At 42.2% G+C, this 12183-nt stretch overlaps 1 protein-coding gene across 2 annotated transcripts in view; it reads left to right on the top strand.

The window, feature by feature from the left end:
* The window catches only part of LOC117820021 (protein FAM126B-like), a 67937-nt gene that overhangs the window by 48252 nt on the left and 7502 nt on the right, over positions 1-12183 (top strand). Inside the window, exons 8-12 of one of the 2 annotated variants that reach the window (XM_034693634.1) lie at positions 4605-4700; positions 5560-5676; positions 8052-8139; positions 8243-8399; positions 11489-11677. In XM_034693634.1, coding sequence (XP_034549525.1) covers positions 4605-4700; positions 5560-5676; positions 8052-8139; positions 8243-8399; positions 11489-11677 — 647 coding nt within the window. The remainder of the gene's footprint in view (positions 1-4604; positions 4701-5559; positions 5677-8051; positions 8140-8242; positions 8400-11488; positions 11678-12183) is intronic. The other variant, XM_034693633.1, reaches the window with a different exon arrangement.

Genomic DNA, 12183 nt, shown 5'->3' with positions numbered 1-12183 from the left:
ATTATCTTAGCATAGTAATGAAGCTTGCTGGAATCCTGCCAGAAAAACTGCCTTCTGCTGCACCAAAATTAGCAGAAATGAACTTTGTACATTTAGTTTGCAGTGACACATGCACAGAGACAGGGAGACACCGCATCGATGACAGCTGATAATGCAAGGGCAGGGTGGATAAGACCGGTCATCCTGTGTGGCTGTGAAGCTTTGTTCTGATGGACACAGAGCGTCAGAAATATACTCAATGGATTTCAGCAGGGCCAGGCCTCATAGCTTATCTTGAAATCCATTTGTGTGGCTCGGCCTGAGATAGTGTTTATGAGGAGAAAGCCTAGAGTTCCTGAGAGGATGCGGGTTCACTCCCACTGTTGATATACAGTCAAGTGTTTTACCTCCCTCTTGAGTGCAGAGTCAGTTACGGCCCTTTTATACTACTGGTCCTCCTCCTGGTTGTCTTAAATGAGGACACTCCTTAGAACACACATGCATCCAGTAAGGAAGAACGCTAGAAAGGTTTGTACTGATATCTGAAAATGTATGATTTCAAGTAGTTCTTTCTTAAGGTCAATTACCTCATTTATATACAGAAACACAAATGACAAATATGTAAGCAAAGACAAAAAATAAGATGCTATGGCCCAATCTCAATGTCCTCCCTAAGCCCTGAGCCCTTCTTGACTTAATTGACGTCAGCTGGAAAGAGATTGAGGGCAGAAGGCTGTTAGGGCTCAAAACTGTAGAACTGGGAATGGGACATCACTTTGAGACTTCTCACGTAACCTGCATGACGTCACCAGCTCACCTTAGCAGTGTTAGGATTTTTTATTGCACAATTTTTACTTTCCTCAAATTCAAGGCGCTTAAGGGACGATTGACTGCCAGTGATGTGATCCAGGCTCTTACCGTACTGACTGCTTAACCACAACATTTAAAATATATAAATAGGCTACAAAACTATAAATATATGAATTATACTGTATACACATATATTTCAAGATGAATAGATTAAGGCTGTTTTCTATATTTATACTTACAGGCAAATATTTTTGCCTGTAAAGTTCATTGCAACTTTCATGCTTCTTTTTTACTGTCGCACTTTTTTAAATTTCATGTTACGGCGCTCGTTTACCTTTCCATGCTTGCGGGCTTCCCCTGGGAATCCCGTGTTTCACGTCACAATGCTATGAACTCTGGGTAATTCCCTTATGCTAAGTCTGCAAATATGCCCACTTACGGAGAGGGGGCATAAAGGGCTCCAAAACTCTGAGAGAGATCCCTCACACACTTGATGATTTGACAGTGGGACAGACCTAAGCCCTCACAGACTTAGCGGGAACGCGCATCAAAGTCAGTGAGTGCTTGAGGGTGGACATTGAGATTGGGCCTATGATGACCATGTGAGGTACTTAGGAAAGCTGGCTTTAACCATTAGTCATGTCAAAAATCCAGGATTGTTCCAAAAGAGCCATGAGAAGACAGCCTCCTCCTCCTCCTCCTCCTCCTCCTCCTCCTCCTCCTCCTCCTCCTCCTCCTCTCAATAAAGTCATTCCCTTCTCTCACCTCTTGGCAAAGATTGCTCCTTGAAGTTTTAAAGTGAAAGTTTTTCTCCCTAATACAAAGACTACTTCAACTATTTCCATCTATTGGATGAGGTTTTGACCCTCAGGGTCATACTTTTTCATTGACAGTGCTTTTTTATAAGCAGAAAGCTTATTTACTCAGAAACAATGACATCCTTCCACTTTAACCCAAGATATAGGACTTTAACATCAGCAAGGGTTCAATGACCCCGAGCCTTACTCAGAGCTAAACATATATTCACTCTGAGTATTTGGATTTTTGCAGAGGGCCGAGCACCATGGGGAGTGATTGTCCTCCTTGAGTCCACACCGCCTGTAGCCTGATTTATACGACTGAGGTTGCCGACTTTAAAAGTGTGAATTCTTTTTATAGCAAAAATTATCTCCTCTCCTTCAACCACATTCAGCTTGTGGTTGAATGTTGTGTTCTTTTTGATGTATCTAGTAATAATCTCTTTCTGCTTCTGGACACTCTGGTATATTTGTGGAAAAATGTATTTCTGTTCTATTTTAACCAAGCAACAACCTCCAGCTGCGAGAATTGAAGCCAATAAGAAAGTATTAAAAACTGCAGTTCCTTGAGTGTCCCCTTGAGGCTGGCTGATCTTTACAGCAGAATTAAACAGTTGAGAATATATTAAGATTACAAGTTTTCTGTTATGAGAGGCACAGCTGACTTGATTGACAGGCGGGAACACTGTAGCTGTTGGCTAGGAGGCTCAAAGCCCGCCTCTTTACCTCACACTAGCTCGAGAACCAGAAACAGATGGGTGACGTCACGGTTACTGCATCCATTTATTATAAAGTCGATGGTTTTAACTCCGTAGTCAAAATGTCTCTCACTGCATTGCATTGTACTCAAGTAATGTGTGTGAGTGTGCTTCTTGTTTCAGTCAAATAGTTATCTTTTCAGCATGCAATGAACGCAGACTGACTGTAATCCTTTGTGGAAATGGAGATTACATTCACACAGTTTAGGGGCTAATTGATCTTGAAGAAAAATAACCTTCCTCAGAAATTTGTCAAAGAGATGAAAACAAATTATATTTAAAGTAAACATTTATTCAGGGTTTAGGTTTTCAAACATCTTTGTCCTCACAGTTATACTTCAGCAGAAAGATCCACGAAAGCTCCATGCAGTGCTGGCTGTCTGAGTGACAAGTTAAGACCTGGGCAAAAAGTTGATACCAAATTAAAGTTACTCTTTAAATACAACATTTCATATACACGATAGGTCGCCCCAATTTTTCCACCTTTTGATTGAAATCAAAGCAGTTCAAGTCCATGAAATAGCTTGAAATGGTACAAAAGTAAGTGGTGAACTGCCAGAGGTAAAAAAAAAAAAAAAAAGTAAGATTACTCTGCTCTGAGAATCTGTGTTCAGGTCTGGAGTGACCCAGCACTTGTACTTTGGTCTGAATTGTTGATGATGATAATGGAAGGTCTTAAATGGTTTGGTTGCTTCATTGTAGATGTTCCTTATTTTATAAAAAAAAAATAAAAAAAAATCCTTACTTACTTTTGTGCACTGCCTTTACACTGCTTGGCAGTACCTGCACCCAAATTGACTTGAAGCACTTTGTTACTCTTACTGATCTTGTTTCCTCTTGTCTATTTCTTTGCTTGTGTTGTTCTTGTTCTCGTATGTACGTCGCTTTGGATAAAAGCATCTGCTAAATAAAATTGTAACATTGTAACATTGTACCCAAAACTGAAAAAATAATGTAAATTTTAGAATTATACGAAAATACCCTTTTCAGGGAACAAGAAATGGGTTGCTGTTCTGCAGCAGTTGAGGTTAGTCGAGCCTTGAAAGTCGGTGCTACCAATTCTTACAGGTGTCCCAACTGTCCTTGATTACTTCCAACTCCCTCTGTCTGCATAAAAGTAGTGTTGGAACACACTGTGGTACCATACCCTCGTGATCAATATTTGAACAGTCTTGTACTCCAGAAAGTAATGTGTTGCTTTAGACATGGCCAGAAAAAGGCAATTAACAATGGAAGAGAGACAGACCATCATAACATTTTGGTTTATGAATTGATTCCATGATTTATTTTTGAAATTAAATTGTTTATTTGTTCGCAGTTTTCATTTCAGAGCACAATAAGACATTGACCTGCTTAATTTTCAATAAAAAACTTGAAAAATTGGGGTGTTCTAAAACTTTTGACCGGTAGTATATATATAAAGTTTCAGGGATTATTTTTCTGTCAGTTTTAGTACCAGAAACGAACACCTTAAATAAAAACTCTCTAACGTTAGACACAATTTGTTGTTCGCTTCCAGATTGTTAGTTTTTGTTTTTAATACGTTTTTATTACGTTTCATATTTTTGTATTCAACCCGTTCAAGTTTTGTAAAGCCTCAATTTTATTATTAATTCAGTTAACGAAAATGATTTTGACAGTCTAGTTTTTCATTCATGGTAGTTTTCATTAAAGATAATAACCTAGCTGTAGAGGCCTCCCCAGTTGCATCTTTTTTTCCAATAACAAAGCCATGTCCAGATCTGCACAGAAAGCAAGTTACTGTTCCTGACCCCTGTCATGAGTATCCAATCCAATGCAATATCCTTTGCATATGAACCTTCATACAGGCTGGAGAACTGAAATTAAAGACATTATTACAGACTAATGCAATGCTAAGTTACAGCCTCACACATTCTGTATTTGTCCTGACTTGACACTGCTAATGATGTGTGTAGAGAGCTGAAGTGTGATTACCGCAGTGTATTAGGCATCTGCATACAGTACGGTAGCTCACAATGAAGAAAGATGCTGAGAGCAGCAGCTTTCTCAGCAGACTATTTTACAGTTCAGAGTCAATAAATTGCTAAAGGATCTCTACAAGTTCTCCGTTGAAAACTTTGGGAATTGAATGTCCAACATAAATGGGCAAATAAGGGTTTAGTGCACATCTGATGAACACTAATGAGAGGTTTGTATGTTACAAGAGTTTTTATCCTATAGTAATGTGTTTGACTTTAACCAAAGTTAGATTCAGATTCAGTCTGCTTTTTGTTTGCAGGTTCGAGGTGCTGTGTTTCCTCATGCTCTGTTACAATTCCGCCGTGGTCTACATGCCGCTATCCTCCTACCAGTCAGTCTGCAGAATGAGCTCAAGGTGAGAAATACATGTGTAAAGCATATCTTGTTTGTTTTCTCTATTTTTTCACACTTTTTTTCTTTTCTGCACCCACTATGTAATTACCCTCTCCTCCTCACTCCATTACTTTTTCTCCTGAGTCTAGTTTAAATCCTCTCCTCTGCCCTGTAGCCTTACACTGACCTCGATACTGGCTGCCTCTGTTGCAGCAGGATTTGATAAGTATGATTTCATTAGGACTCAGTTTGTATGTGATTGCCCGAGTGAAAGCATCACACTGCTGGGTTCTTGTCTGGGTCTGTCAGTCTCAAAAACACAGAGACACCCCGGAGTCAGGAGAAGAGGATCGATGTGGAATTTACAATCTGAGGCTCCGGAGAGGAGCCGACACCCAGTGATTGTTCCACCATAGCGTGGAGGCAAGTCAGGATATGAAGACTTTCCCTGCTGTGAGTGAGCAGACGGACAATGCCTGAGGCAAGCTCAAGTCTAGGCAGACTGCAAACTGTGGCTTTGAAGATTTCAGAGCTCGAGAACAAAACTTAGTCTCAACATGTGCACCCTGAATACCTCCATCTTCTCTACATTGTCTGACCTCTATGAGTGGAAAGTGGTTCGGAAAACATTGTTCTCATCGCTCACTGTTAGAGTTTTTTCCTCTTTTGAGTTTATTTGGCGAGGCAGCTGATGTTTTGTTGTTCCTCTTATCTGATCTGGGCTATCTCTGGCAGAAATAATGTGATTTAAGCTGTCACAAACCCCTGAATTGTTTCTATTTTTTCCTCATAAAGCATTTTCTTTTGTATTGAAAAATTCTCTATCATATCATTAACCTTGTTTCACTGTGTGTCTGTGTGTGTGTGTTTTCCCTCTTTAGGTTGTGTGTATGTGGATTCCCCAGGCAGCAGCAGAAGCTTTGGAGGGAACCGTGCAACCGGGTGCTGCTGGACCCTGAGTTCATGGTGCAGATGCTGACAGCTATTTATCACGCCATGTATGTATCTTTAAGACATGGACACGTTTGTTTTTGACAAAACTGGCATTTTATCCATCCAGACCGGTATTAGAGGGGCTCTCAGAATCAGCCATATTGAGTCTAGGTATTGAATTAGTTTTGGGAATTATAGGAATGTCGAATGAAGCCTCTTTCATTGTTCTTCATCCACACATTTAATATCCCAACTTCATATTAGCTGTTCAGTCATTGAGCCCCAGACTTCATGTAATTAAGAGGAACCTCATCTCTGTTCATTTCTCATCTAAACAGATATCACTGTGTTCAGAGTTTGGTTATGAGCTTCATAAACACAATGTCTCTCACTTTTGTTATGGTGCCTCTGTGAGGCATCACTAATGAGGCCAGTCTCTCTGCTAGTTTTCTGTGATGTAAGGCAGAGAAAAAATGTCTTTAGAGCATATGCCAGAACTCTACCAAGGGCAGACGCTTCCCCACTGTACTGACTGATTACATCGGCAGTGCATTGTGGGAGCAGGTGATTTCATCCCCCATGAGCAGAGTCGTTGCAAAGCTGATTACGTGTCTTCGATGATAGCTCGTTGTCAGAGATGGCTCCCCTGATACGCTGGTGGCTGGAGTCACTGCTGTTGAGGAGGGAGTAGCAAGAAGAGGAGAGAATGAGTATGTATTCTACCCATGGCCCCCATGAGGGAGCACAGCAGAAATCAGGAGATTAGAGCTGTCGGAGTGAAAACTTAGACTGTGTGTGTGTGTGTGTGTGTGTGTGTGTGTGTGTGTGTGTGTGTGTGTGTGTGTGTGTGTGTGTGTGTGTGTGTGTGTGTGTGTGTGTGTGTGTGTGTGTGTGTGTGTGTGTGTGTGTGTGTGTGTGTGTGTGTGTGTGTGTGTGTGTGAGAGAATAACAGCCTTTTTAGTAATCCCCACCATAGGTCACCTCATTGACATCCCAAGCTCTCACATTCACCCTTGGCCCGAGCAGGCGCACGCGAGCGCCGCTGATAAACATGAATCCGCACATGCAGAGGGGCCTTGGCACTCGTCAAGGGCACTCTGGGATTTAGGTTAATATGTCCTCTAATGCTAAAACGCTTTAATACTACATGAAGAGAGAGAGAGTGAGAGACATGCAGGGATTTTATAACAAATACACACCCCTAATTTTTGGTCTTTAGTATCGAGTAGGTTTAGAAATGTATTCTGGACCCATAGTCCGGCTTTCACAACATCAGAGAGTGTGTTTTACCCCGCCCATTCACTCCATCCCTTTTATCTAGAGTCTAAAGGGAACCCCACACATTGAACCCAGGCTGTGGGTTCTTTTCATGTGCAGAACATCAGAGGGATCAGCTGTCCTCTTCTTTCTTTCTTTTCTCTTGTTTTGTTTTTATTTAATGTAGCTTATAGCTTATCCTTTAATCCTGTGTCCATTACCTTATGCAAATCTGGAGACAACACATCATCTTTAGAGATGCAGGTGAGGCAGCTCTGAGATTAACCCTTTCACTCCTGTCAGTGGATTCTGGAAGTTATCCACTGAATTATCAGTTTATGAATATGAAGGTCAGCTACTGTACGTTAAGTTAGAGATGTCATACCATGAGGCTCTATTTAACCATGTTGATGGTTCTTATTATTAACGTGTCCTGCATTATTTACATTGTTATACACTAGTGGACGTCATGAGGATGCTTATTTGTTTGCAGTTTTTCTTGAGGAAAGGAAGTCTAGATATTTTACGTCACTTTGCCTTTCATTTCATAATATCTGACGCAACACATATGAGCAGTTTTTATTACTAAACATGCATGGTGCAAAATAATATTTTGTGTGATGCATTTTGAAATAACATTTTTTTTTAAGTTATATTTTGGGGCCTTTTTTGCCTTTATTCGATAGGACAGCTGAAGAGAGACAGGAAACTTTGGGAGTGGAGAGCGGGGAAGACATGCAGGAAATGGTCGCGGCCGGGAATCGAACCGCGACCCCTGAGGCGAGGACTGTAGCCTCTCTATGTGGGATGCTTAGACCGCTAGGCCACCGGCGCCCCACATTTTTCATATTTTTAACAACAGAATTTCAAAGGAAGGTAGTATTGAGTAATCACTGATACAAAATGTGACTCTGTTTTTGTAGTTCCAAAAGAAAACATACAGCTCAGGTTAAACAGACACGTGTGACGTAAAGGTATAATCACTGTGACTGGTTATGTCCACCTCCTTCCCTCCCTCGCTCTAGCTGCAGGCCTGACTGAATAACTAATAATAGTTCAGGAGGATGTGACTCAGACATCAAGGCATCTATTAAGACACTCCTGTTGACTCACATGAGCTCACAACATGATGTTATTAAAGGCCGCTGTGCTTGCATTTGTTGTTTTGTTTTGTTTAATGTAGATACAATGGAGAGTGGGAGATGGGGCAGGAAGCTCTGGAGGACATTCTGTACAGAGCTCAGCTGGAGCTTTACTCCCAGCCGATCCTGGTGAGACCCTTAGTCGTCTTTTTATGAACCTTTGAGATAATAACTTCCCAGTTTTATCATTTAGCTTCTGTTTGATCTGAATCTGTGTGTTTGTGATCTCCAGCTGGGGAACGCCATGAAGAACTCGCTGCCAGAGAGCGCACCCAATGAGCCACAGGGGCGTAAGGTGCTCCAGGTGGAGGTGACGCCCACCATCAGCCGCATCTCAATCTCAGCTATCACCACCGCCTCCATACGACGCCACCGCTGGAAAAGAGAGGGTAAGGCTGCATGAGCCGTGGACACAGGAAAACCTGCCATCACAGCTTCAGCACACAGCAGAGTGAACCAGGCCTCAGCGCAGGAGAGAGCTCAGTTGATGTGATAGCAGCCCCAATCCATTACACTACTCTTCTTTTTTTAAATCATCTTCGTTATGAACGTGGAACACTAGGGACAATAAAATTTTGCACGACAAAGGACCAGTGTTCAGTGATGATTTGAACTCTAAACTTACAAGCTGTTCCTTTTTTTTCAATCAGTGAAAATCCACAAGAAGGAGCTCTTAGGTGAGAGAATCAATTCTCTGGTGTTTGTCCTTAGCAGTGAGAGGAGAATCCTATGTGAGAGGCTCTGTTTACACATGGTATTAACATGAGCTCCAGGTGATCCAAACACAAGTGGACAGATCTAAGTGTAAGTGGGAACTATCGAAGACACATTTAGGTTCACATTGACTGTATATGATAACAGACAATGCCACTCCACCTCCTGTGGTTTTATAAAAGTGAAGCCAAAATACCCCACCCTGATGTGGTGCTTACATGTTGTGCATTTGGAGACAAATACAGCCCACACATTGAAATTATGCAACAGTGCTGTGAAGAAGTTGCGGCATCACCATAGACTGTGTAAATAATGGACGTAGTATCCGTAACGTCACCCATCTGTTCCTGAGCGCTGTTTTGAAGCCAGGCGGCGGCGGCAGCCATATTGGAAATGCGCAACTTGACCAGGTATAGTGTGACGTAAAGAGGCGGAGTTTGAGCCTCCTAGCCAAAAGCTATGTGTTCCCGTCCGAGAGTCAAGTCAGTCATGTCCTTATTTGGGCAAAAACTCGTAATCTTAATATCTTCTGAACCATTGTGTTATAAAAAGATTCACCCCCCGTACAGTGTGTGCCGATAGAGAAATTAGCTACAAAGGACCAAGCCGTTTTTTTTTTTGTAAAATGTTTATTAATGCTGCAAAGATCATCTTTTTTGAATTGGTGTTTATGGGGTTTCTGGTGTTTCTGCAGCCAGCCTAAAGCGGATTGTTGATGAATTGCAGTTTATAACACTTCCGCATGGGCTTCATAGTTTGAGACCAGAGGTTCCCGGTTGGTGCTTACATATTGTGCATTTGGAGACAAATACAGCCCACACATTGACATTATGCAACAGTGCTGTAATGAAGTTGCGCCGTCACCATGCCTTTGTACTTACACATTGAACTCAGCAGTGGCATCATATTGATGTCCCAGTGTGGGATTTTCACATTGCTTTGTTGCAGTGTTGTAGAAGCACGAGAGGTACAGCTTTTTAAACACACAGCCAGTGCTTCACATACACACACACACACAAACTCACACACAGTAGGTGTTTACCCCAGAAATAGGGACTTTACCCCTGAACTACGTGCGTTTCGACCGGAGGAACCAGGGTCTAAATTTAGTTCAGGGGTAGATAATCTCCCCCCTAAAAAAGCCCCTGCTTGTAGGGGTAGTACTTTTCAAAGGCCCTGGGACTTTCGGTTGAACGTAACGGTGTTTGTGGAGTTTACACAGTTGTTGAAACACACAGGGAGTTCCTGGGAATGCAAACTAGTTTAGTTTTTTATTAAGATTTCAATATATTATTATTATTATTTTTTTATCTCCATACTTCACTGGCCTGATTTGCACAATCTACCTGGACTTCAGCTTGCAGTCGAAACGCAGACACCAATGGGGGCACAGGAACCTTTGAGTTCCGGGGAAAGTAGTTCTGGGGGCTAAAAGACCCCGGAACTCTTGGTTGAAATGCACCTAATGCTATGTTTCCTGCCAGCTCGGCACTACACATCGCTTACATCCTCCTCCCATTACGCCTCTGTTACTGCCTCTGTGTGTTTTACATTGGAGGTGAAACGGGAGTAAGTATCCCGCCTTGAACTTGGAGTATATAAGAGCCAAGAGTCTGCACCATAGGGAGCAGCTGGTGGAGTTGCGGTATTGACTTCCCATCCCTTCTGCTTACCAAAACAAATTTATCTAAACATCACACAAGTTGGAACATTCACATTCATAGCATCCACAACTCTTGTGGGAGTGTTTGTTCTGTTCTACTGCAGCACCATGTATCAACAGACCTGTCAATCATGACAAGGTTACAGCCCTTTTTGTTAGCATCAAATAAGCAATAATAATGCTTTTCAGGAAAGGGCACATTTAGACTTAAATCAGCATGATACAAATAACTATAACGACAGAAACCATGTTGAGTAGATTTTATTTGGCATTCTTTTTACTGTTCTAACTAGAAATGTGTCCCATCTGTTATTATAAGACAGGTGGACTTTATTTCCTGTGCTGCTGTTGTGTTTGGAGGTCGAGACATTTTGGTTTCACTTTTTTTCTCTTGGTTTATCATACTTCATTATAGTGATTCGAGAATCCTCAGGATTTTAGGGTTTTTAGAAGATTAATCAAAAAGAGAAAACACAGATCAATGAGTGTCCAGTCTGCATACAACAAAATTCCCTCTCTTAGCTGAGTTTGCATTATAGTTTTTATACAATTCACCATACCCTTTTTTTTATATACACAGTACAGTGGAGGTGAGATTTGTACTTGGATCTGTCCACTTGTGATCAGAGCACTAGGACTCATGTTGGTGTAATCGGGCTCTGTGTTTCTGTGTGAACCAGTCACACCATTAGCATCAACCAAATGGTGTTTCATGTCAGATATTGTATGTAATCCTGGTCATACAGTCTCTGTGTTTCAATGCTTGTGCCACTCACTGCTCCTTATTGCTCTTATTTTGCTTGTCTTGTCTATTCAGTGTGTGCTGTGCTTTGTTTCACCAGTTAAACTTTGTGGTGTAAGAGAAACTCGTGACAAAATGGTGCCTGTAGATTCTACTGACTCCATTTTACCCAGTAGATAGGCAAGAAGTGGGAGGTTAAATTTCAGAAGTGCCGTTGCATTCCTTTTTTTTTTTTTAGACTCCACAAATGAGTTTTCAGACAGCTTTTAGGCCTGCTGTGCCCATGATGAGGCCCCAATTACTTGAGGCTTGCCGCCACTAAAGAAACACGTTTCCCCGTCTGTGTTGTTGACTCCCAGATTGTTTTGACTACTCAACCGATGCAGACTTGAGCCTCGTCGTCAATCCTCCTAGCCTCGCCCAGCACCTCCGCAACAACCGCAACACAACCTGGGACCCCGCAGCCAAAGAGGAGCAAGGAGGGCGCCCTCCCAGCCACCACAGCAGCAGCAGCAGCAGCAGCATCATTCCCCCCATCACATTTGAGGGTAGGGGACAGGGGCAGACACTCAGAGCAGAGAGGGTCTCAGGAGGAGGTGACCTTTCGATCTGTATCATCCCCACCCACCTCCTCCTACTCCTCCTTCTCCTCCTGCCCCTCCTCAGCTTGAGAGGGTTAACTCTGCCGTTCCAATTTTGGCTGCCTCTTCACTTCCCCAGAGTATACTAACTCATCCAGTCTCTAAGACCCTCAGCCAACAACCCCTCTGCTACCAGACTATTTTTTCAGCTCGTCCAAGAGCGGAAGAGTCGCCTATTCTGGGTTTGAAGGAAGTGTGGCTAGTGGCCATTTTGCATGGGCTATGTCATCATGTCATACCCTCTCTTTCTCCTCATCATGCCTCCAAAGTACGCTAGACTGCTATCCTTGTCACTCACTGAGCATGTTTTCTTCCCTGCCTGCAGCTTGGGCTTTCTGAACTCTCAAATAAATTGGTCCTATAGATTTTTTTTTTCTCTTCTTGAAAATTCATCAGCTTTACATAACTGGCAC

Source organism: Notolabrus celidotus, chromosome 10, assembly GCF_009762535.1.
Source record: "Notolabrus celidotus isolate fNotCel1 chromosome 10, fNotCel1.pri, whole genome shotgun sequence".
NCBI classification, from domain to species: Eukaryota; Metazoa; Chordata; class Actinopteri; order Labriformes; family Labridae; genus Notolabrus; species Notolabrus celidotus.
This window is presented reverse-complemented; position numbering and strand designations above follow the sequence as displayed.